Source organism: Coregonus clupeaformis, chromosome 39, assembly GCF_020615455.1.
Source record: "Coregonus clupeaformis isolate EN_2021a chromosome 39, ASM2061545v1, whole genome shotgun sequence".
In the NCBI taxonomy this organism is placed as follows: domain Eukaryota; kingdom Metazoa; phylum Chordata; class Actinopteri; order Salmoniformes; family Salmonidae; genus Coregonus; species Coregonus clupeaformis.
Window position 1 is genome coordinate 2,706,895 of NC_059230.1, and position 27,122 is coordinate 2,734,016.

At 41.1% G+C, this 27,122-nt stretch overlaps 1 protein-coding gene across 1 annotated transcript in view; it reads left to right on the top strand.

The window, feature by feature from the left end:
• LOC123482850 overlaps positions 1 to 25,447 on the top strand; it is a gene marked incomplete at its 5' end in the record, with an annotated part of 65,977 nt that extends 40,530 nt beyond the window's left edge. Inside the window, 7 exons of the mRNA XM_045211785.1 lie at positions 3,607 to 3,874; positions 5,097 to 5,207; positions 6,002 to 6,020; positions 13,169 to 13,228; positions 14,162 to 14,168; positions 19,135 to 19,331; positions 25,373 to 25,447. Of these exons, the coding sequence (XP_045067720.1) occupies positions 3,607 to 3,874; positions 5,097 to 5,207; positions 6,002 to 6,020; positions 13,169 to 13,228; positions 14,162 to 14,168; positions 19,135 to 19,331; positions 25,373 to 25,447 (737 nt within the window). The remainder of the gene's footprint in view (positions 1 to 3,606; positions 3,875 to 5,096; positions 5,208 to 6,001; positions 6,021 to 13,168; positions 13,229 to 14,161; positions 14,169 to 19,134; positions 19,332 to 25,372) is intronic.
• Between the last annotated feature and the right edge of the window lie 1,675 nt (positions 25,448 to 27,122).

The window sequence follows — 27,122 nt, forward strand, 5'->3', positions numbered from 1 at the left end:
GTTATGCACGCTCAAGTTTTCTGTTTTTTGGTCTTATTTCTTGTTTGTTTCACAAGCAAAATAATTTTGCATCTTGAAAGTGGTAGGCATGTTGTGTAACAGGTCCTAATCCAGGCACTTGTCATCTCCCGTATGGATTACTGCAACTCGCTGTTGGCTGGGCTCCCTGCCTGTGCCATTAAACTCCTACAACTTATCCAGAACGCTGCAGCCCGTCTGGTGTTCAACCTTCCCAAGTTCTCTCATGTCACCCCGCTCCTCCGCACACTCCACTGGCTTCCAGTTGAAGCTCGCATCTACTACAAAACCATGGTGCTTGCCTACGGAGCTGTGAGGGGAACGGCACCTTACCTTCAGGCTCTGATCAGACCCTACACCCATACGAGGGCACTACGTTCATCCACCTCTGGCCTGCTAGCCCCACTACCTCTACGGAAGCACAGTTCCCGCTCAGCCCAGTCAAAGCTATTCGCTGCTCTGGCACCCCAATGGTGGAGCAAGCTCCCCCACGACCTCAGGACAGCGGAGTCACTGACCACCTTCGGGAGACACTTGAAATCCCACCTCTTTAAGAAATACCTGGAATAGTCTAACAGTAATCTTTCTACACCCCCCCTCCCCCAGTGGTGGTTGTCCCACTGGCTATCCTAAGTTGAATGCACCAATTTGTAAGTCGCTCTGGATAAGAGCCTTTGCTAAATGACTGAAATGTAAATGTAAATGTAAATCAAATGATACAAACCCCCCCAAAATCCATTTTAATTCCAGGTTGTAAGGCAACAAAATAGGAAAAATGCCAAGGGGTGGGGGGGGTGAATACTTTCGCAAGCCACTGTATTTTCATTAGATGAGTAGTCAACCCCCTGAGCCAATACATGTTAGAATCAATTCAAGGGATTGAATACTTATTGACTCAAGATATTTCAGCTTCTTATTTTGAATTAATTTGCAAACATTTCTGAAAACATAATTGACATTATTTGGTATTGTGTGTAGTGAGTGACACAAATCTCCATTTAATACTTTTTAAACGCAGGCTGGACCATATCAAAATGTGGAAACAGTCAAGGGGTGTGAATACTTTCTGAAGGCACTTTTACCTTGTCTTGGAGGTCCTCAGAACATTTCAAGAATATTTAGAAAATGTGGTATTTGCATTTTAAATTCTCAGCATGCAAATTAAAGCAGATTAGAATAAATAACTTTTATAATTGTTTCCAGATTGAAATGAACATTTGAGGACTGTATTGTAGGTGATATAGAGACACAAGGCATTTTAACTTCATCATAGGACATTTGTACAGCTTTTATTAATTATGATTTACACTTCATATGTTGACAATCTGAACATGTTTTGAACCTGCAATGTTTGGTTCCCAACAGTCAATTTTCACACAATGTTCTATCTTTTACAGTTAGTCTAAATCTGTATGAAATAAAGAAATTCCCTCTTTTTATACTACAGTATATCTGATCATCAATTTCACTTTTTTCTTCTTCTAAAGAAACATTCAAAGTAAAACGCTGTTGACTTGATAATACAAATAGTTCATTGCATCTATTTTGAATTTCTGTCTATATAGATGTTATTCTTTCTTACTGGGAGAAAGCATGTATAACTTTATAAATTATAATGGAAGTTTCTGTTTTTGTGTTTGGTTTTGTCTTTAAGTGTATGTCACCTCTAAGGTACAGTGCAGGTTTGAGGTAGAGGTTGAATAAATAAAAAAAACACTCAAAAGTGAAATATGCATTATTTGTACTTTTGAATAATAGTTTCAATAATTATTATTTAAAGTGAGATGTATTCTAAGTAAATGCACTGTTATTTAGTCACATAAACAGACAGAGGAGAGGAACGAGGGATTAAGCGGAGGACAAGATAGCCCTCTCAAACACAGGTATGTTTATTTATGTTTAGATATACTGTTTGATTGTTCATAACTTTGGCTAATATTATAAAAAAATAATGATAATAATATATAAGTCAAGAAATGGGTTATTATCACATGAATAAAAACGTATTATTATTGTGGTAGTAAAAGGTTATTGTTGTGGTATGTGAGGCAACGTCTAATGCTGAAAAGGAAAATAATAGTACATCCACATCATACAGCACATTGCAGGTGTTGGAATCCAGAAATAGATCATATTAACTGATCATTAAAAGAGGGAAATGTTTTATGTTATTCATTAATATTGACCGATGAATGTTGCTACAACTTAGATCCATGGAGTGGAGTCGGAGAGCCATCCCTGTCTCTGGTGAGAACTAACTACTTACAAGGGTTAGGGTCCATTCCATTTCAGTTCAAGTCAATTCAGAAAGTAAACCAAATTCCAATTACACCCCCCTTGGAATTTCAGTGTACTTCCTGAATAGACTGACATTTTTATTGAATTGACCCTAACCCATCCATCTAAATCAAATCAAATCAAATTTTATTTATTATAGTCAAAACGGCTATAATAAATAAATAAATTCTCCGGCGCCACAATGCTAAAAGTCAGAGATCTCCAATGATCAGCATTACCCTATAGCATGTTACACAATGTGTCATATAATGTTATTAAAGTGCATTCACATTAATATTATGAATTATGACTAATCATTCATATTATTATTGTGGCTTTACAGGGACTGTCCTACTTTTAATGAGGGTCACCGGGCAAATAGGTAAATGCATTTTTAATAAAGCAGACAGCCAAACGGACAGACACAAAAGCAATCACCAAAAAAAAGATAGACAGACAAAACAAACAATCCAAATCAATTAATCAATGAATGAAGGATCAGTATTGGCCACTGTGAAAGAAGCAATACATTAAAAAATAATAAATAAAAACATGAATTAATAAGTAAGTTAATTAATTAATAAATCAACGAATCAATGCAAGGAGTCCTCTGTAGCTCAATTGGTAGAGCATGGCGCTTGTAATGCCAGGGTAGTGGGTTCGATCCCCGGGACCACCCATATGTTAAAATGTATGCGCACATGACTGTAAGTCGCTTTGGATAAAAGCGACTGCTAAATGGCACATTATTACAAGCATTGACCACTGCAACAGAAGCTAGGCCTAATAATAACTTTCATTCAGTTAATGTCCCAATTAAAGGTAACTAATTACATTTAATACATGTTGGTGCAGGTGTGTGTGTGAGTGTGTGTGTGTGTGTGTGTATGTACAGGGGGGTGGGGATGTGTATATCTAAGGTGTATTCACTAGGAACCAAACGGAACAAAATGGACGAAATGGGGAGGAACTAACCTGAACTAACCTGCAAAACGTTTTATGGTGCAAAATGTATTCTACAGGGTGCACTTAAGCAATAAGGCCAGAGGAGGTGTGGTATATGGCCAATATATGAATACAGCCCTTACTCGTGGTATATTGGCCATATAAAACAAACCCAGAGGTGCCTTCTTGCTATTATAAACTGGTTACCAACTTAATTAGAGCAATAAAAATATATGTTCTGTCATACCCATGGTATACAGTCTGATATACTACGGCTGTCAGCCAATCAGCATTCAGGGCTCGAACCAACCAGTTTATAATAATGAATTAACATGTGTATTATATCTGTCTCTGTCACTCAAACAGTGGCATTGAGAGGAGTGGCTTCTCAGTCATCACAGTTTTATGATCGCAAAGCTCAATATACCATTGATGGAAAAAGAAACACAAACTATGGATCCTGCACCTACACTGAACTGGACACCAACCCCTGGTGGAGAGTGGACCTGCTGGATGTGACCAGAGTGACAGCTGTCACCATCACCAACAGAGACGATGTTCCTGAGAGGCTTGATGGTGCTGAGATCCACATCGGTAACTCACTGGAGAACAACGGCATCAACAACCTCAGGTGAGTAGTGAAATAGAATAGATAACATTGTACTGTAATTCTGATTAAATTGTACAGTTTATGGGATTCAATAAAAATAACAGTTATTCATTAAATGTGTTGATATTTTCAGTCATACTTTAATGAAGAAGCATTTTAACTACAGCAACGCACGCACTGTACAATATCATGTATCTCTCTCTCCCCGACCCCCCACACCTCTGTCCCCCACCCTCTCTCTCTCTTTACTTCTCTTTACTCCAGATGCGCTATCACCTCTCTCTCTCTCTTTACTTCTCTTTACTCCAGATGCTCTCTCTCTCTCTTTACTTCTCTTTACTCCAGATGCTCTCTCTCTCTCTTTACTTCTCTTTACTCCAGATGCTCTCTCTCTCTTTACTTCTCTTTACTCCAGATGCTCTCTCTCTCTCTCTCTCTCTCTCTCTCTCTCTCTCTCTCTCTCTCTCTCTCTCTCTCTCTCTCTCTCTTTACTTCTCTTTACTCCAGATGCTCTCTCTCTCTCTCTCTCTCTCTCTCTCTCTCTCTCTCTCTCTCTCTCTCTCTCTCTCTCTCTCTCTCTCTCTCTCTCTCTCTCTCTCTCTCTCTCTCTCTCTTTACTTCTCTTTACTCCAGATGCGCTCTCTCTCTCTCTCTCTCTCTCTCTCTCTCTCTCTTTACTCCAGATGCGCTCTCTCTCTCTCTTTACTCCAGATGCTCTCTCTCTCTCTCTCTCTCTCTCTCTCTCTCTCTCTCTCTTACTCCAGATGCGCTCTCTCTCTCTCTTTTACTCCAGATGCGCTCTCTCTCTCTCTCTCTCTCTCTCTCTCTCTCTCTCTCTCTTTACTCCAGATGCGCTCTCTCTCTCTCTTTACTCCAGATGCGCTCTCTCTCTCTCTTTACTCCAGATGCTCTCTCTCTCTCTCTCTCTCTCTCTCTCTCTACTCCAGATGCTCTCTCTCTCTCTCTCTCTCTCTCTCTCTCTCTCTCTCTCTCTCTCTCTCTCTCTCTCTCTCTCCACTCCATATTCTCTCTCTCTCGCTCTCTTTACTCCAGATGCTCTCTCTCTCTCTCTCTCTCTCTCTCTCTCTCTCTCTCTCTCTCTCTCTCTCTCTCTCTCTCTCTCTCTCTCTCTCTCTCTCTTACTCCAGATGCTCTCTCTCTCTCTCTCTCTCTCTCTCTCTCTCTCTCTCTCTCTCTCTCTCTCTCTCTCTCTCTCTCTCTCTCTCTCTCTCTCTCTCTCTCTCTCTCTCGTCATATCCCACATCCCAGCAGGAGAGACCAACACCTTCCAGTGTAATGGGATGGAGGGTCGCTATGTTGTTGTGGTAATCCCTGGACAGAACAAGATTCTCACTCTGTGAACTCTTAACCTCTTATTTCAGACCCATAAACCCCTCTCCCCTCCACTCCTCCTACTACCACTACTATCCCCCATCTTGTAAACATGTCAAATGCCTACACTGTAAGATGGTAAAGAATAACTTGTCATTTCTGTATTAAAACATTATTCTCTATGTCACTGTAGTAAATGTAGCTTTGAAAGGAGTGGCCACCCAGTCATCACTGTATGGGGATGGCAAGGCTCACATTGCCATTGATGGGAACAGAGAATCAAACTATAAGCAAGGATCCTGCACCCACACTACATAGGAGACCAACCCCTGGTGGAGAGTGGACCTGCTGGAGAAATTTACATTTACATTTACGTCATTTAGCAGACGCTCTTATCCAGAGCGACTTACAAATTGGTGCATTCACCTTATAGCCAGTAGTACAACTACTTTACAATGTTTTTTTGTTTTTGTTTTTGTTTTTTAGGGGGGGTTGGGGTAAGGGGGGTAGAAGGATTACTTTATCCTATCCCAGGTATTCCTTAAAGAGGTGGGGTTTCAAATGTCTCCGGAAGGTGGTGAGTGACTCCGCTGTCCTGGCGTCGTGAGGGAGCTTGTTCCACCATTGGGGTGCCAGAGCAGCGAACAGTTTTGACTGGGCTGAGCGGGAACTATGCTTCCGCAGAGGAAGGGAGCCAGCAGGCCAGAGGTGGATGAACGCAATGCCCTCGTTTGGGTGTAGGGACTGATCAGAGCCTGAAGGTACGGAGGTGCCGTTCCCCTCACAGCTCCATAGGCAAGCACCATGGTCTTGTAACAGATGCGAGCTTCAACTGGAAGCCAGTGGAGTGTGCGGAGGAGCTGGGTGACGTGAGATAACTTGGGAAGGTTGAACACCAGGCGGGCTGCGGCATTCTGGATGAGTTGTAGGGGTTTAATGGCACAGGCAGGGAGCCCAGCCAACAGCGAGTTGCAGTAATCAAGACGGGAGATGACAAGTGCCTGGATTAGGACCTGTGCTGCTTCCTGTGTAAGGCAGGGTCGTACTCTCCGAATGTTGTAGAGCATGAACCTACAGGATCGGGTCACCGCCTTGATGTTAGCAGAGAACGACAGGGTGTTGTCCAGGGTCATGCCAAGGCTCTTCGCACTCTGGGAGGAGGACACAACGGAGTTGTCAACCGTGATGGCGAGATCATGGAACGGGCAGTCCTTCCCCGGGAGGAAGAGCAGCTCCGTCTTGCCAAGGTTCAGCTTGAGGTGGTGATCCGTCATCCATACTGATATGTCTGCCAGACATGCAGAGATGCGATTCGCCACCTGGTTATCAGAAGGGGGAAAGGAGAAGATTAGTTGTGTATCGTCAGCGTAGCAATGATAGGAGAGGCCATGTGAGGATATGACAGAGCCAAGTGAATTGGTGTATAGCGAGAATAGGAGAGGGCCTAGAACTTAGCCCCGGGGGACACCAGTGGTGAGAGCACGTGTTGCGGAGACAGCTTCTCGCCACGCCACTTGGTAGAAGCGACCGGTCAGGTAGGACGCAATCCAATAGTGAGCCGCGCCGGAGATGCCCAGCTCGGAGAAGGTGGAGAGGAGGATCTGATGGTTCACAGTATCAAAGGGCATGGTCTATATTTAGGGAAGTTAGTGGCTAACTCATTTTGTAATTGTTTTATTTAACCTTTATTTAACTAGGCAAGTCATAAAGAGAGTCCTAAGATAACAACATAGCATGGCAGCAACACATGACAACACAGCATGGTAGCAACACCACATGACAACAACATGGTAGTGTGGGAAATTATTATCTTATATTTTAGATGTGCTGTTAGCTTAATAAGAAAGCATTAATGATTAAACATAATAGGTTTGTACTGTACTGATATAGATTGTTTAACCTAACAAGCTGTGATTATTGTGAGGAACTGTTAGGGGGTAGGGTGAGATAAGGCTTGTGACTCACTTACACAAACACAGCCTCTTTGTTAGACCGCTCAAGGACACGTGTACTGCAAAAGTGCTGACTCTCTGGACAAGTTGCAAAACAACTAACACCTGGCAACAGTGAAGCGCCAAGGGACTGGGACCAGCCTGAGCACCAACGATAGGCTGGGTAAGTTTAAACCACGCCCAGCCTCTACTCTGATAGGCCTGCTTGGAGCAGGAACTATCTCTGTCAGAGTATTTAAAGAAGAACTTATAACAATGGCTCAGTTCTCTGACTGCCCTGCGTGGTGTTTCAGTGGACCCGTATATACGAACATCATATTTACCATTGAAGTGTTTTGCATTAATTAAAATACTAGTCTATTTTAGAAGACGTGTATTGACCTCTTTTTGTTCCTATACTAGATTTGAATTGACGCAACTTAACAGTAGCAACACAACATGGTAGCAGCACAAAACATGGTACAAACATTATTGGGCACAGACAACAGCACAAAGGGCAAGAAGGTAGAGACAACAATACATCATGCGAAGCAGCCACAACTGTCAGTAAGAGTGTCCATGATTGAGTCTTTGAATGAAGAGATGGAGATAAAACTGTCCAGTTTGAGTGTTTTTTGTTCTCTGAACAATAATGAGCGACGTGGATGGTATGTTCCACGACGCGCCAGTGGAGTAAGAGCTCTCTCTTAATCCGTTGTTATTTGAATATGTTGGTAACAGTTTCATAAAAGTAATAAGGCATGTATCATGAATACAGTCACAGGTAAATGGGTTGACTATCGCGTTACAGTCACAGGTAAATGGGTTGACTATCGCGTTACAGTCACAGGTAAATGGGTTGACTATCGCGTTACAGTCACAGGTAAATGGGTTGACTATCACGTTACAGTCACAGGTAAATGGGTTGACTATCGCGTTACAGTCACAGGTAAATGGGTTGACTATCGCGTCGGGCCGAACAACACCATTTGCCTGTGACTGTAGACATGATACAGCCTCTTGTGCCTTTTTGCTTAAATTACATTCCTATTACGTCACAATAACAGTTAGTTATAAGTTTCCACTTATGTGGAAGGAATGGGAAGATGATAAGTATCTGCACCTGCAGAGAGGTTGGTTGGGAATGTAAACTGGCAGAGAGGTGGGTTTGGAATGCGAACTTGGCACGTACTGCAGTGTTCTTTCTGTCACACCATTTCCTGGAAAACAAAAATGTACATCTGCCACCAAATAATGAAAGTTAACCTAAGAAATCTCTCCCCTAGTGTGGTAATCTGACACAATAAATTAGCCAGCTAACTTTGATTAAGCACCAGAAATAAGTATTGATTTTCTGGTTCATTCAGAGATCTAAACCTAGATATGCGTTTAAGGTTGTTGAGTTAATTACACCATGCCCATTTCATGCTTATCTTTCTAAAACATAAATTATTCATAAAAATATTTAGGCATATTAGCTGGCTAACCCACAGATCCTGCTTTGTTGTAAACCCCTCAGGTCTAAAATCTGTATGTGTGTTTTATCCAACTCTGATTATTGTTGTCAACATGGCAGAATAATTATGTGTCACTATGGGGAATAATCTTCCAAGAGTCCATAAAAAACATAGAAAATACATTATTATAAGAAATTGATCAGGGGACCATCTTTTGTACCCTTGATATGGCTGTGGAGGAGTCCAGTAAGCTATACAGTCGGGAACTATCATATTTTTGTTAGAAATACATGTATACCTTCATGCATTTCCTGTGATACTGCTGCACAATTTACAGGAAAAATAAACAAAGCACCATTTAACCCCGCCCCCCCCCCACCCCCCAACTTGTTTTCATTTACAGTGAAATGCAACTTGAGTTAACAATGAGATCTTAATCATCACTGGAATCTAATCTGTCCAGTTCACCTTGGAAACTACACACAGAATGTTGCATAGAGACAAACTAGATAGGGAAAAAAACATCAACCTGAACCGGTTTGAATGTGGGTGGCTCAACTCAAATTTGTCTATAAAAGGACACATCATCCAGGGTCAGCCATTACATAACAAGAACCAAGACAGGTAATAACTTAGCAACCTACGATTATCAACCATCAAATTAATGCAATACAAAGGCTGTGCTTTCAGATCAAATTTATTTTAGATTAGAATAATTTATTCTCCGAAGTGTATATGTTAATGTGAAATTATGCGTTCCTTTCCAGACTCAGCTGTGATTCCCACAAAAATATAGAACCTTCTTCAAACAGACAAAGGTAAGGGCAATGTCAATAGTTTCCATTGTTTCATCATAAAGAAAGGAGGACCAAGGCACTCATTATATAATTAATTAAAATGCCTTTATTTGTATGGCATGTTCAATAGAAACAACGTCCACTAGAGGAAAATGTCCACTAGATGACAGCAAAGGGACCTCTCACGAACCTACAGGAAAGGTGAGAAATCCATATCTTCATTTAGACCAGGGTACTTAGTGGCCTGTAGTTTGTAAATCCAAAAACGTTCCCTTTGGTTTAGTTGTCTAATTGAGGCCCGAGCATGATCAATACCCATAGCATGTAGGGAGGCAGGGTTGCTATGGTGTAAGGACTTGTAGGGCCTTGCCATGGGGGGAGTCTTCATTGCCTACCCATATGGTTCACTTGTGTTCCGCTAAGCGGTCTTGAAGGCGTCTCTTTGTCCGTCCAATGTAGAAAACCTTGCACTGTGGACATTCCAATCTGTAGATGACATGAGTGGTTATGCAGTTAATGAAATGCTTGACTTGATACTCCATTTTAGAAGCTGTGTGAAAAAAATACATTTTCTGTGCAATATTTCTGCAATGGTTGCACTGGTTGCATTTAAAAGAGCCCCTGGGTTTGTGGTATAGCCACGTTTTTTGAGAGTCACCTGGAAGATAGCTGTGGACTAATTTATCATTTAGGGTAGAACATCTCTTAAAGCTAATGACTGGTGGCTCTGGGAAGACTTGGCGAAGTAGCGTATCACTTTGGATGATTCCCCAATTATTTTTAATGATTCTTTTAATGTTCTCTGCTTCAGTGCTGTATTTTGTAACAAAGTACACTCTCTCTGATGCATCACGAGGCGCTCCCCTTCGCAACAAGTTCTCTCTGTCAAGTCGTCCGGCCCTTATATCTGCATCTTTCAGGACCTGAGCGCTGTAACCCCGATTCTAGAAGCGATTCTCCAATTCAGCAGATTTGACACTGTAGTCTGTTTCCTGATCGCAAATTCTGCCGACTCTCTGGAATTGGCCATATGGAATGTTCTCTTTTAGCCTTTTGGGGTGAAAGCTGTCTGCCCTCAGAATGGTATTCCCATCTATAGGCTTCCTAAAGATTGATGTGTGCAAACAACCTTTGTCATTTTTACTAATGTCAAGGACCAAAAAATGAATGTTATCCTTTCTGTACTTCATAGTTAGTTTGATGTTAGGGTTAATGCTGTTAAGGTATTGGTGGAAGGAAATAAGTTCATTTTCTGAGCCAGAACATCATCAATATAACGTCCCCCACCATATAATCCGGTCAAATAACAGATTTTTAGAGGGATCCAAAATGAAGTCATTTTCCCATTTACCTAAGTACAAACCAGCGTAGGAAGGGCTAAAGCAAGCTCCCATGGCACATCCTTTGACTTGTTTAAAAATACGCTCCTGAAAGACAAAGATAGGCTGGGAGTGACGGCAGAAAAGGCTTAATTAAGTAATCAATGTACTTGGAGAAGGGTTCTGTCAGACTTTCATTACCACTAATGACAGGTCTGCCTGGGGGGTTTTCAAGATTGTCGTGGACTTTTGGAAAAATATAAAAAGAAGCCATACGCGGACTGCCATTGAAAATACATTTGAACTCATTGTCTGAAATGTAGCTATTCTCCTTAGCTTCTGTGAGGATCCCTTTCAATTCAGTTGTTAGGTCCTCTGTAGGGTTGAAGGTAAGAGATTGGTAGAATTCATCATTGTCTAATTGACGGTATGCTTCTGTCACATATTTGTCTTTACTCCACACTACTGTAGCGCCACCTTTGTCTGCTTTTTTAACGACTATCCGTTCATTTTTGGACAATGTTTCAACTGCATCCCTCTCTGTCTTAGAAAGGTTATGTCGTGTTTGGTTAAACATATTCTCCACATCAAAATTCACCTTCTTGTCAAATGTATTTAGTGTGGCGTTCTGGACAATGGGACAAAAGATGGACTTTGTCTTAAAAGCTGTTTTTGAGCGCCCCCGTTATATCTTAATGTAAAAAAATGCAATGTTCAGATTATTATCAATAATTCATCAACAGATCTAACAAGTTGTCCACCACAGGACGTCCTGTATACATCACCATGGTAGCAACTGAAAGGGAACGCTTTGGGGATCATTGGGAATTATAAGAACAAAGTTGAGGACACAACAGATCACCAGACACAAGCCTGAATCCAAACTTCACACTTTTGACTCTGTGAATTTTAAATATACTGTACTTTTCGCAGTATTTCTTAATAACGAAATCAGTAACATGATAAGAATATTAATGCATAATCTGAAGTAAGTGCAACATAAGTGCAAAAAAATGTAAGGGTTAGAGTGTGAGGTATATCTTGTGTCTCCAAGTGTCCACACACCTCTCATAAGTGTGCACAGTCCCTAAGTCATTTCAATAAACTTTTATGACTCAAGGAAAGAGCCTTCAACTATTAGGTTCTTGTTTGAGCTCTCCTAGCTGTGCCGTTGAGGAACTAAAGCAAGCACACTTGTAGTTATTTGTTTGGAACACAGACATCACACAAGTACTGTTGTTATTTAAGCAACCCAAAAACAGGACCATTACAAATCGCAATCTGGGTCAGTTGGGCATCAGTTGAAAGCTTATTCTATGGCCAATATGACTAGCTAAGTTATAAAATACGATCTTACATGTTAGGCAAAAATAAATTGCTTTCAAGCTAATTTCTTGCAATACTCTGTAGAGTAACATGACTCATGAAATCTTTTGGCTATTTCATGATAATAAGGATAGGGAAAATTAAGTCTAGAATATTTTCACAAATGTTATTCAGCTAACAAATATGTTATAATATTGAAGCCTAATTTATGGGTCATTCCATGAAAAGAGTGCCTTTTGCGTCCCTTTGATATTGTTAGTAGAAATTGTGCACCAATATTGCATTTTAGAAGCCTGTCTTAAATGAAGTGCCCTTTAATATAGACCACATGGAAAATTCAGCATGACAATGCCCCCTGCACAAAGCAAGGTCCATACAGAACCCTGACCTCAACCCCATCGAACAACTTTGGGATGAATTGGAATGCCGACTGCAAGCCAGGCCTAATTGCCCGTCCCTTCCTCAGGCACCTTTTCAAGTAAATGTCCTGGGTGGGTGGAAGCACGGTTCCAGTAACCCGCTGGAGAGCCTTGCGGTCGTGGACGAAGCAATTAATGTACGAGGACATGATGCAACTGGTTAGGACGCTCTAGATGGTGCAGCGGCAAGTCCTCTGTGATGTGGACGCTGAGGAACTTAAAACTCTTGACTCTCTCTACTGCAGTGCCATTGATGTGGATCAGGGCATGTTCCCTCCTCTACTTCCTAAAGTCAACAATCAACTCCTTTGTTTTGCTGACGTTGAGGGAGAGGTTGTTGTCATGACACCACAATGCCAGTTCACTTACCTCCTTCCTATAGGCTGACTCGTCATTGTTGGTTATCAGGCCTACAACCTTGGTGTCGTCAGCAAACTTGATGATGAAGTTGGTGTTGTGCAAAGCAACGCATTCGTTGTTGAACAGGGAGTACAGTAGAGGACTGAGGATACACGCTTGGGGGGCACCTGTGTTAAGAGTCAGTGTGGAGGAGGCGTTGTTGCCAATCCTCACAGCCTGTGGTATGGCCGTCAGGAAGTCAAGGGTCCAATTGCAGAGGGTAGTGTCCAGACCCAGGGCTCTGAGCTTGGTGTCGAGCTTGGAGGTAACAATAGTATTAAATGCTGAACTGTAGTCAATGAACAGCATTCTCACATAACTGTGTTCCTCTTGTCCAGTTGTGTTACGGCCTTGTTAATAACGATGGAAATGGCATCTTCCGTGGATCTGTTGGAGAGGTAGGCAAATTGGACTGGGTCCAGTGTTCCTGGCATGCTGGCCTTGATGTGGGCCATGACCAGCCTCTCGAAGCACTTCATGATGACCGAAGTGAGTGTGACGGGGCAATAGTCATTTGGGCGTGTCACCTTGGTTTGTACTTTCCTGGGTACTGGGAAGATGGTGGTCTCCTTAAAGCTGACCAGCTGGTGGGGACTGCAGCCTGGGACAGGTTGAAGATGTCCGAGAAGATGCCCACCAGCTGGTCAGCACACATTTTGAGGACACGGCCAGGGATGCCATCTGGGCTGGCAGCTTTGTGAGTATTCACTCTTTTGAGAGTTTTCCTCACATCAGCCTTGGAGAGCGAATGCACCTGGTCGTCTGGAGCAGCAAGAGTCTTCCTGGATGGCTTGGTATTGTCTGCCTCGAGCGAGCATAAAAGTTAATCTGGGAGGAAGATTTCGGTGGGCACCGCACAACTGGATTATCCTTTGTAGTTTGTGATAATCTGTGGTCCTTGCAACATGCAACGTGAGTCTGAGTTGTCGAACATCAATTGACGTTTGAGTCTGTATTATCTTTTTGCATCCCTAATGGTTTTGTGGAGGTCATACCTGCATGCCTTGTACGCATCGGGGTTTGTTCTGCTGATATTGAATGCAGTACCGGCTCTCAGCATTGTATGGGTATCTCCGTTCATCCAGGGGTTTTGGTATGGGTATGTCCGGATTGTTATTGTGGGTACAACGTCATCAACATATTTCCTAATGATGCCTTTGACTGATGATGCATATTCTTCAATGTTGATGGATGAGTCCTGGATGGATGAATCTTTGAACATATTCCAATCACTATTCTCAAAACAATGCTGCAGCATTGAGTCTACTTCCTCAGTCCAGCGCCTCACTATTCTCTGTGTTGGTGGCTTCCTCTTGAGTTTCTGCTTGTAGGCGGGAAGTAGGAACAGACACGTGATCTGATTGGCCGAAGTGGGGCGGGGGATAGCTTAGTACACATCGCAGATGTTTGTGTATTCATGGTCAAGCACGGCGGATCCTCTTGTGGGGATGGATACATGTTGGTGACATTTTGGGAAAATGTGTTTTAGAGGGCTTGGTTAAAGTCACCCACGACAATAAAGACTGCTTCCGGGTGAGAGGATTCTTGCTGGCTAATGATATTGTACAGTTCGCTGAGTGCCACCTTGGTGTTTGCTTGTGGCAATATGTGCACAACTGTGATGATAACACAGGTGAATTCCCTCGGCATATAGTGGGGTCGGCATTTTGGCATCAGAATCTCTAGGTCAGGTGAACAGGAGCTCTCAATTTATTCAACTTTAGTACTCCACAATTTTTTTATGATGAAACAGAAGCCGCCTTTTGATCAATTTGAAATATGGAGAAGCCGTCTGGTTGAATAGCAGAGTCAAGTGTATTTTCCATAAGCCAAGTCTATGTAAAAACAAAGACATAGCATTTGCTGATGTCCTTCTGCGATGTAAGCTCACAAGTTCACAAAGTATATTTTCCAGCTATTGGACATTAGCCATCAGGATACTAGGAAGAGGAGGCTGTGTAGCCTGTCTTTTCAGCCTAGCTTGGAGTCCCCCTTTCCTTCCTCTTCTTTGTCGCAGGCTTTGCCTTAGGTCAATCTAGGCCAGGAGCAACAGATAACCAACTGTGTGGGGAACAAAGGGAGTGAATGTAGTATTTCAGATCTGGGAGGCTGCGAGATAAGTGTGTAGCTTACGATTCATGTTCCAGAAGTATTTGTCAGTTGTAGGACATTTTTGCACAAACATTCTGAGCAAACAAAGTAATAATGAACACAAAAATAGCCATAAAAAAGCGAAGTCGGACAGGAACCGTCAAGACACACGCCCTCCTCAGTGCCGCCGCCTTTTAGCTTATGAACCATACGTCAGATTCATTCCAGATGTTGTATTTAGACTCATTACAGCAGTCTACAATGTCCACACACCGTGGAAATCTACTTAGCATAATAGCAAAATCCCCATCAAATGATATCAGAGCGACAACGGTTTGTCAGACCATTAGACATGCTGAAAATTGGTCCTCTCATGAAAATGTCTGTGGTGTCAGAAAGGTTTGGCCTACAAACTACTATGACCCCTTTATGGAAAGATGAAACCCTCCCGAACACGATGGTGTTCTTCGCTGTACGACCCACAGAAGCACCATGGGACTCTTCTGAAATCGGTACCGCCGATCTGCCAAATTCTGTTTGTAGCGTCCGAACAGTTTGGGCTACACACTAATATGACCCCTCTATGGAAAGGTGAGACTTTTATTTTATGGCTGGTTATGACACCTACATACTGTAAGTTTCAAACCCACCACACAAGGCAAAACATTCCATTACACCATATCCTACTTGTCAATAGTATGTTTATATTATATAACATTTTCTTACCATATTAAATTATCATTGTAATTGCGCACACATTGATGTCAGACATGCACCAACCCCAATGCTCTGTTGCTGATGACTGGGATGAATGCAGGAGCAGATTTCAGGAGCAGGACAAGACACCCTCTTTTTGACTGATGACTGACAATGACATGTAGCGATAGGCTTATCTGGCTTATATGATTATGATGTCATGATGCTTCTGGACAGTGAGATAAAGTGCATTTACTTAGTCCAATTAAAGTGACACAGAATGGTCATAATGCTTCATGACAGTGTCAAAGTGTATTTTCTACAAGTTATTTAAAATATGATAGAAAAAAAACATGACAACAACAACAAAGGATTTTAAGAAACAAACTTTTCAAACGTAAGGAAACTTCTTGGCAGGGAAAAAACACATATGAGTAAATGTGGGTTTTTACACTCTTATGTAGGTGTCATAACCAGCCATGAAATAATGCAATATATGTCAAAACAGATGTAAATAGATGGGTCATGTAAGTGTTATGACCATATTATCACAGGTTATGACACATTATGTCAGCTGTTATGCCATACAGTATTATGACATGGTTATGACTTGTCATTACGTGTTATGACGCTGGGTGTCAAGTAAAGTCTTACCGTTTTTTTACCTTACAAAGTAAATTGATGTCAGTTGATACATTCATGATGTAAAATATATAGAAGTTTACAGTATTCTCAAACTATATACGTAAACTAGACACTATACAATTTTGGAACAGTAGTTATCAGTTTTGAGCAGTTTAATTAGGTCAGAGTTAAATATATTGTTAATAAAAGACAAGAAAAACACATCAAAATAAATATGAATATAACATTATGACCAGCAGATACTTAGATTCTATGTATATATACACTACTGGTCAAAAGTTTCAGAACAAATCAAATCAAATCAAATTTTATTGGCCACATGTGCCGAATACAACAGGTGCAGACATTACAGTGAAATGCTTACTTACAGCCCTTAACCAACAGTGCATTTATTTTTTAATAAAAATGTAAAATAAAACAACAACTAAAAAGTGTTGAGAAAAGAGCAGAAGTAAAATAAAATAACAGTAGGGAGGCTATATATACAGGGGGGGTACCTGTGCAGAGTCAATGTGCGGGGGCAGCGGCTAGTTAAGGTAGTTGAAGTAATATGTACATGTGGGTAGAGTTAAAGTGACTATGCATAAATAATTAACAGAGTAGCAGCAGCGTAAAAAGATGGGGTGGGGGTGGGGGGGCAGTGCAAATAGTTTGGGTAGCCATGATTAGCTGTTCAGGAGTCTTATGGCTTGGGGGTAGAAGCTGTTGAGAAGTCTTTTGGACCTAGACTTGGCACTCCGGTAACACCTACTCATTCAAGGGTTTGTCTTTATTTTTACTATTTTCTACATTGTAGAATAATAGTGAAGACATCAAAATTATGAAATAACACATGGAATCGTGTAGTAACCAAAAAAGTGTTAAACAAATGAAAACATATTTTATATTTGAGATTCTTCAAATAGCCACCCTTTGCCTTGATGACAGCTTTGCACACTCTTGGCATTCTCTCAACCAGCTTCATGAGGTAGTCACCTGGAATGCATTTAAATTAACAGGTGTGTCTTCTTAAAAGTTAATTTTAAGGGGGGTTACAGAAGATAGCCCTATTTGGTAAAATGCCAAGTCCATATGACGGCAAGAACAGCTCAAATAAGCAAAGAGAAACGACAGTCCATCATTACTTTAAGACATGAAGGTCAGTCAATACGGAACATTTCAAGAACTTTGAAAGTTTCTTCAAGTGCAGTCGCAAAAACCATCAAGTGCTATGATGAAACTGGCTCTCATGAGGACCGCGACAAGAATGGAAAACCCAGAGTTAACTCTGCTGCAGAGGATAAGTTCATTAGATTTACCAGCCTCAGAAATTGCAGCCCAAATAAATGCTTCACAGAGTTCAAGTAACAGACATCTCAACATCAACTGTTCAGAGGGGACTGTGTGAATCAGGCCTTCGTGGTCGAATTTCTGCAAAGAAACCACTACTAAAGGACACCAATAATAAGAATAACAGACCTGATTAGGCCAAGAAACACGAGCAATGGACATTAGACTGGTGGAAATGTGTCCTTTGGTCTGGAGTCCAAATTGGAGATTTTGGGTTCCAACTGCCATGTCTTTGTGAGACGCCGTGTGGGTGAACGGATTATCTCCGCATATGTATTTCACACCGTAAAGCATGGAGGGGGAGGTGTTATGGTGTGGGGGTGCTTTGCAGGTGACACTGTCTGTAAGCAGCCAACAAGTGCTCAGCATATGTGAGAACTCCTTCAAGACTGTTGGAAAAGCATTCCAGGTGAAGCTGGTTGAGAGAATGCCAAGAGTGTGCAAAGCTTTCATCAAGGCAAAGGGTGGCTATTTGAAGATTCTCAAATATAAAATATACTTTGATTTGTAAACTTTTGTGTTTACTACATGATTCCTTATGTGTTATTTCATAGTTTTGATGTCTTCAATATTATTCTACAATGTAAAAAACTGTAAAAAATAAAGGAAAACCCTTGAATGAGTAGGTGTGTTCAAACCTTTGACTGGTAGTGTGTGTGTATATATACATATATATATATATATATATATATATATTATAATTTGTTTGAGTGATTTGGTGCAGGGAACACGTAACTTTGTGCATTTATTTGTTGTACTCAGTCAATTGAAACATCTGTTTTAATTTGTGTGCTAAAAGTTGTGAAAATAAAGCACATTCTAGTGAAAATTGCACCAAAGTGATGTAACATTTTTTTATCAGAGGGTAGCAACAAGAAGCAAAACACACAGTTTGTATTCATCAGCAGAATGCAATGTCAGTAGAAAAATCCAACCAATCTATTAGCTATATAAATTAAAGTCCAACAATGTCAAATATATACTGTAATCAGCCTTTTTATTTATAACTGTTAATGACCTTCAACATTCTTACTGAAACATTATTGCCTTCTTTTTCAGAGTCCATGCCACAACATGAAGAACAACTAATATTCAGAAAACTGGTTCAGCTTGGGACGGGAGACAATAAAGATGACAAACAATAAGTGTTCATCACTGTCCAATGCCAGAGGTCGTGAAATTTATGTTGGAAGGGAATTCAGGGATTCCATTTCACTTCTGGATGTTTTGTACGCAAATGAATTTGAAGAAGAGGACATAGACTCAGCAGTAGCTAAGAAGACAGAGGCAGATTTTTACAGAGGAGCCCCACCTCAATGGCTTAACTTCTACTGGGATGAGAGGGCAACGTCAGTTGATAAAACAACTCCCTTTATCAAAAGAGACGGTTACAGTGAGCTGATAAAAAATATTCAGAAACGGCGTAAGAGAGACCTCACTTCTACCATCAAGCTGCTGCATCAGCCAGGCAGCGGGGGGACCACTCTGGCCAAGCAGGTGCTCTGGGATATGCGTAAAAAGCTCAGATGTGCTGTTCTAACAGGCCCTACCTCAGACATCACCGCTATCGCCAAGCAGGTGATTCACCTTTTCACTGCAGGCAGTCAACGCAACCAGACCACTGTGCTCTTAATGCTGGAAGATGAGCGTATTCAGCAGAATCTGCAGGATGCCATCATGAAAGAGATTGCAGAGAGAAACATCTCGACCCACATGCCTGTGGTCATCATTTTAAATTGTGTACGTAAGGCAGTTATCAAACAAGAGGACCATAACAACTCAAGACATGTTATTCTCAGGACGGAACTTTCTGAAGCAGAGAAACAACAGTTTGAGGAGAAACAGATTGAGATCAGTCGAAAATACAGCAATGAACACAAACAGTTTCATGGCTTTAACATAATGCGAGAACATTTTCGTGGAGATTATGTTAGAAAAACGTGTGCCCTTTTAGGAGATGTTAGGAAAAATAGAAGACCTAAAAATTCCCAGCTTCTAGAATTCTTATCACTGGTGAATGCCTACGTCCCTGGCTCCCACCTTCTGCAATCTCAATGTCAGGCATTCCTTGGACCTCCAGATCCCATTTACGGAGGTCCTTCCTTTGAGCAGCGAATGGAGCCTTTCACTCATCTGATAGTGACATTCCCTGCACGACAGGAACAAGACAAACATGTCCGCATGGCTCACCCACTGATTGCACAGCAGTGTGTTGAGTTACTGGCTAAGGCACGTGTGACCAGGAGTGAAACAGCAGAGAACTTTCTGACAGACTATTGTGGAGAACAGGTGCACCAACATTTGATGCCCGTCATCAAAGACATGCTAACTAAGAGGGAAATCACAGTGGATGATCAGAAAAGGGAAATGGGAAATGAGAGGAAAGACACGTTTTCCAGGTTGATTCATGATATTGAAGCCAATGAATCCAAATGCAAATGTGTATCTGTTTTACAATTAGCTTCAGAGAAATTCATTCAAAACCCATTTTTTCCTCAAGCTCTTGCTCGTTTCTTTTACATTGAGTTGAAAGAGTATTTCAAAGCGGAGAATTGGGCAAAAATAGCGAAAGACAGAGATCTTAACAATTCATTTGTTGCTGACACACTGGGGCAAGTATACAAGAACCATTTGAAGAGCAGGATCAAGAACCATTTGAAGAGCAGGGTCCATGATTCTTCCATCTCTGCACAAGAGATTTTGGAAATGGCTGAAAAGGCCATTGAGGCTTTCAAAGATGAGGAAAGGGCTGCTGAAAATGAGCAAGGAGCAGACATGCAAGATGATGGTATGACCAAAGTCTCACACATATTCAACAGCAGAGGATTATTTGGTTATATACAAGTTGCCAACATTGTTTTTGACTCGCTTGTATCTCTTGATAAAACCTGGCGAAAGGTCCTTACCATGGAAATATCAGCTGACTCCTTCTTCATATCAACTGGACAAAAAAAGCTCTTCAAGTACAAGTCACTCATCAGCAGCCTCAGGGATGAGGTGGAGAGGAAATGTGAGTTTTTTGATGGTTACCTGACTTACTCCAAGCCCAGCATAGAGAAAAATGAACCAAATTACTTTCAGACTGACGTCAAGAACTGCTACTGCAAATATGTGGGGACATGCACACCTACACACTCAACGTTTGCAATAGGTATACCCCTCCAGAAGCTCAAAGAAGAAATGGCCATTACCTTCCCTGGACTGCTTTCCTGTCTTGATAAGGGCTATGATGAATCTCACTTGCGCCGAATAACAATATTGTGGAAGGAAATAAATAAAGATGGTGACAACAAAGCCACCCAAAACTTCATCCTTGCCAACATCATCTTAAGCAAAGTGGAAGCAGCATCTCCAATTCTTACCCCTTTGCCAATCCTAAGAGGTATTCTGGAAAGACATCTATTGGCTAATTTCGGTAACCAAACCCCAGAGTTTTACTTCTTAGTCCTTTTGCTGTTTTGGCCCGAGGAACATGAGAAAATGGGATTCGATGTTGACCTCAACAAATGTGTTCTAGAGATGCAAGAGTCCTACAAAAACACGTACAAGAAGCATCTTCGCTCAAGGTACCTTCGCCCCCTTATTTTCCTGGGAAAGGGTGAGGGTGTGAGCAGACTGACTCATAGATCAAAAATAGACAACCTATTGGCAAGGGAGAATCCAATGGCTGGGCCAGAGGCAAGGCCAGACTTTATCACTAAAAAGTGGAACAGTGGTGAGGTGTGGAGAGAACCCGTTGTCCAGGATCTTCTTCTTCCAGTCAATGGAGTGGTTAGACAGCACAGGGTGTTTGCGTGCGTTGATGGCAAGGATATTGAAGTTTGTGCCTACCAACAAAGCAAAGTTTGGAAGTCCGGAGACGTCTGCTTCTACCTTGGCTTCACCATAAGAGGTCCTGTGGCCTATGGCATCCACTACCCATCCCATTCAGATAGGATTAAAGAGGAGGAGCCTCGTACCTGACATCAAATCAATCAAAGACGGTAAGACAGTTCTAATTCAAATGTTCTAATTTTCATGTCTATATTCTCTCACTCATGTTCAAGTTCTTGATATTTTAATATGCGAATACACAATATAGTGACACGAGCGTCCAACCCACCAATCTACACAGGGGAAACAGTGACGCTGGGAGCATTTTTGACTCATCTCAAAGGAGATCATTGTAATGATATTTGTGATATCATTGAATTTAAAATGCTTTGTGTACCAGGAAATTAAGACCACTGTATTATCACTGAGTTTAGTGCTGTAATGAATACTCAGGAAGAAAAAGGTGTAGATTCACGCGCAGAGCACATGGTCACAGGCAGGCAATGGTCATACACAGGTAGGCAAACAGGCAGGTGAAACACAAACTAGGACTGAAGGCTATAACTGGTTCTCACAAACGAGCTAGGAAAAGTCTTAGTAGAGTCAAAACGAACTATACCTCACAAGGCACAAACAGAATGAACTGAACTAAATAAGGAGATAATGAGACCAGGTGAGTAACAAATACAGGTGAAACAGGGCTACGTTCAAGAACACAAGGTTGACTAAGAAAATAAATACAGAACCTTACAAGTGCTTGATGTGGTTGATTTTCTGATTGATGTGTCTGTCCCCAGGGGCTGTGAGAAGTTGAACAAGATGTGCCAATGTGATGGTGAGTTAATGTTTGTTACAGTCTTTATAGTGTACAATAGTAGTAGAACATCTACAACACCACCTATGTTGAATGTGCTCTGTATTCATGAATATAAAAAAATATGTTTGGGAAATCCTACATTTAGCTCCAGTTTCACAGCTGGCAGCTGCACTCTTAGAAAGCAGCAGTGCTACATTTGTAAAATTGTAAGGTGCCAGAACAAAAAGTGAGCGCGAGAGGGGGGTGACCTATATTTATTTTTTTATAATAAAGCACCCACTTTTATAATAAAGCACCCACTTTTATAATAAAGCACCCACTTTTATAATAAAGCACCCACTTTTATAATAAAGCATTGTATGCATTATCATCACTTTTGTGTGCTGGCATACAGCAGTAGGGTAGAGCTGCTTGTAGAAGTTGCACAGATGTGTACACATTTTTTTAAAGCCTTGGGTTCAGGTGAAATGTGGCCTTTTATAGATGTATTTCATGCAATTCGACATAATTTTAGATGACTGGAGACTTTAGCAGACTCTTTTATAATACCTCACAAATGATCGAAATTACAGGCTACTTTGACACTTACAAACTGAGAATCTGAGATCAATAAAAACAACTTTGTCTTGAATCCATCAATAGCTTAGGCCTAGGTGGGTGGCAGTGGTGATTTTAGCATGTAAATCTTGGTGGTGCAAACTCCAAAATGTTTGGATGCATACCAGCAAAGCCAATAACCAATAAAAAATATCCAGCACCCTTCCGCGCTTATGATTCTATAGGGAAATACATGATGAAGTGCAACGCTGGAGAGATGAGTTGCAGGCTCATGGCGATGATGACCCTGTTTTGGGATAACCTATGCATCCTTCATTCCTCCCATCATTGAAGACATCGCTGATAGATGAATAGTGAAATAATTTAATACGCTATAGGCTACAAACCAAGTCATGTCAGATCAGTGATTATTTATTTACAGCCTATCATCATTATCTAATAGGCCTATATTTAGATCAATGGTTATTTCAAGAAAGGGAGAATCCAGCCATGAATCAAAGCGCCTCAGATTAGCTCGTTTGCGCATGCACTAGCGGTCCTGGAGTTGCCTCTCCTGGCTGCTCCCACAGACACTTGCGTAAAACCCCTGCTTCATTGTTCATTCATCCCACAGCCGTTGGATAGGCCGATCATTTACTTTCATTTGCCCACTGTAAGGTACCATTAGCCTACATGTTAGACTACTCAATATATCGGTTCATAATGGACTGCAAAATAGCGGTGTTGTAGCGAATTTAGAGAGCAGCGCTTACATTTTTACATTTTAGTCATTTAGCAGACGCTCTTATCCAGAGCGACTTACAGTTAGTGAGTGCATACTTATTATTATTTTTTATTGTTTTTCATACTGGCCCCCCGTGGGAATCAAACCTACAACCCTGGCGTTGCAAGCGCCATGCTCTACCAACTGAGCTACACGGGACCTTAATTTGATCCGGCACCTCTCAGTTTTGGACTGTTTTGTTCCGGAACCCATTTGCCAGGATCCGTTACCTCTTGTGGCATGAACAATTATTTTCACTGTTTGCAATGTACAAATTCTAATAAAAATCAGAGTTAATTCAAGTTGCTTGCGCTGCAATTCTCCTACCCCCTAAAAAAGTAATGTGAAAACATGCCTGATACTCTAAGAATTGATTTGTGTTGGGCCGGCCAGGGTTTATGGTTTGCGCAACATTGTAGCCTAGACTAACGCTTGGCCACTGCTGTGGTGAGAGAAGCGTGCCTGTATCTCTCACCGAACTAGAATGAGATTAACTTTCTATTATCTGTCTCCCTTGATCTGCTCTGATAGATCGCCGTTACAGGCTATATGTTGCAGCTATACCGCAAACTTAGACTAGCACTTGTTCACCTTGTAGAGGCTAGTGTCTAGACCTGTTGGCTGTTAGTTATAGTAAATGGAACGAAAAATGACTGTCTCAGACGGGGGTTTACCCAAACCCCTGCCCCCCTGCCCCGTGGATATGCAAGCTCCATGACAGGGTTTTGGGGGCAGCCCTTGAGTCTGACAGGGACGCGCAATCCTTCTCCACGCAATCATTGACCTACATTCACAAGATAATAAGTATAGGCCTATGACACTACTACATTGGATGTGTAGCCTACATAAAACACCATGCCATTACGTACACATTTGTAAGTTAACCTTTCATTTCGACATAAAGGCTGCTGGCCTAGCTGTTACTCTCTAAGATACGATGCACGGGTGTTGACATACGCAGGGGATTGAGGATAACATTGTAGCGAATTCGAAGGGCACCATGACAGGGACTGATGCACGCAACTCCATTTCTCTTCGCAGTCTGACAACGCACCATGGCCGTTAGAATGGTAATGCTTTGGGGATACCGTGTGTGTGTGTGTGTGACGCCTGTTTGAACGAGTGTATTAGACCTCCCCGAACCTCCATCCACACATACACCAGCATACACACACAACTGTCTCTACCTATGTATGTAAACACACAGATTGGGATAAAACACCTCATCCAATTCCGTGTGGTTCCTCCTTCTGAAAATAATCTATGGCACAACCTCCTGCAGGTGCTAATAGGCCTACTTATAATAATATGGTTATTATGTGCTAAAAGAGAAAGGATTTCCTTGTTACTAAAGTCAATTCTAAAGTATAGTTTCACCAGGTCATCAAACTGCAGGTATTTCAATGGTGGCGCGCACAGCAATAGGGAGCCAGGGAGACATGCAGTTAACCAAATCCCCTTGAAATATAAATGTAACTAAATTTATACTCAAAATGTTGACTTTATTCTCGAAATTACATTTAGAGTTTATTCTCGAAATATTGCCTCTTTAAACTCGAAATTTTGCCACTTTATTCACGAAATTGAATGTCGGTTTAATTCTCGAAATATTGCCACTTTATTCTCGAAATATTGCCACTTTTTTAAAGTACTACCATACAAAAAAACAACAACATCCAAGTACCACCACCTGTTGCCGTTTTATTTAATTTTTCTCTTCACTTGGCCCTAATACTCTTCCGTATCATCCAAGCTTCAGCACAATTTATCATATTTTTTTATTTCGTTTTTGTGTATTACATTTGTGAATGTCATCGTGTTTAAATGCAGTTGTTCTGCAACCAATCTTTACCTCAGACCTCAGACCAGCACTTTGTGGACTTCCACCGGACAGACCTGATCTAGAGAGTGAGCCAGGTGAAGCCCATCTTGGATAAATTCCTGGCCAAGAGAGTCATCACTGACGAGGGCTAAAGTACAGTACTGGCTGAACGCACCACAAAGGACCAGATGAGGGGAGCTCTTCACCGGACCACTGAGGGAGCTGGAGCCATTGCTAATCCAAGACCTGAAGGGTGAATGAGGAGCTGGAATGGTGAATTGGGGGCATTTTAAGTTTTAAGAAAAGGGCATGAATGATTGCAGTTACACTTTGTTTTATTTCTGTGTGTTTACAAGAAAACACAATATTTTTATTTATTTATTTATTTCACCTTTGTTTAACCAGGTAAGCCAGTTGAGAACAAGTTCTCATTTACAACTGAGGAGTATAGCATCATTATTTTATCATTCTTATTTTTCCACATGTAAATATTAGTAGCCAGCAGAAAAGCAACTTAACGTTTTAGCTTAGAAACTTTGCCAAAAATATAAAGTTGGGTTGGAAGATAAATGCTCAACCATGTAACCTAGATGCTCTGGATCATTTACAGACAAGAAAATATATAAAGGAAATATTTTATGACAATAGAAAAATATATAATGAAACGATGATGCAAAGGACAATGAAATGATTTAATTTCTGCTATTTTATGAATGACAAGTCAGTGAGGGTAAGGAATACTAGTGATGTAAATAAATATATGAAGATATGACTTTGTAAAGCTTTATGTTCCAGCCTAATGAAACGTTTTAAAGTACTGAATGATTTGTGACATCATTTTCACAACACAGGTATTAGAATATGTATTGAAATAAATACCTACCTACAGATGTGGCTTTTGTCCTGATTTTAAATTAGACTAAACTGAAATGATACCATTTCTTTAGAGTGCTAAAATGAATGTATTATTCTAGCCCTTGTGGTTCAGTTGGTAAAATATGGCGCTTGCAACACCAAGGTTGTGTGTTCAATTCTCACGGTGGACCAATAAAAATAAAAATATATGCACTCACTTACTGTAAGTTGCTCTGGATAAGAGTGATTACTAAAATATGTATATATATTTGCTAACCTATTGGTTGCTTTGAGTGATCGGCTAGAATTTCAAGCATCAAATACAGATAAATACCTCAGTTACTTTCAACCAGATTACAAAACAAGCATTGAACTGCTTTGTAATTCAGCTACAACTGGAAGTTGGATTTTAAATGTCACAACCAAGGTAACAATACCTAAGAAAACACGAAGAGGTGCTTGCCATGTTCCACAAAATGATATTATGTTGAAAAGTCCAAATTTCCCTCTTCTGTTACTAAACTACACATCTCGGGTCAGAACTGATCAGGCCAAGTGGCTATACTCCACTATATTCTATAGTCTGAACTGGACTAGACCACTGCTAACACTGGAAGTGAAACTAAAAGTTGCCCGTTATTTTATCAAAACCCCCGAAGGAGTCTTCTATTTGTCTTTCTCTTCTTTTTCTGAGAAAGTTACGTGTTAGTTTATATGCATTTAGTGGATGTTAGAAGGAGAAAAGAACACCGGTTGAGATAGTAGTTCAAAATAAGGCTGCATTTGGAGAACGATTAGGAAGGCTTGCATTTAACTTCCTGTTGTGAATTACAGCTGGGATACACAGTAGCAGATATCTGACATTACATATAAATCAGGCCTGTGTAACTGACTGAAATTGGC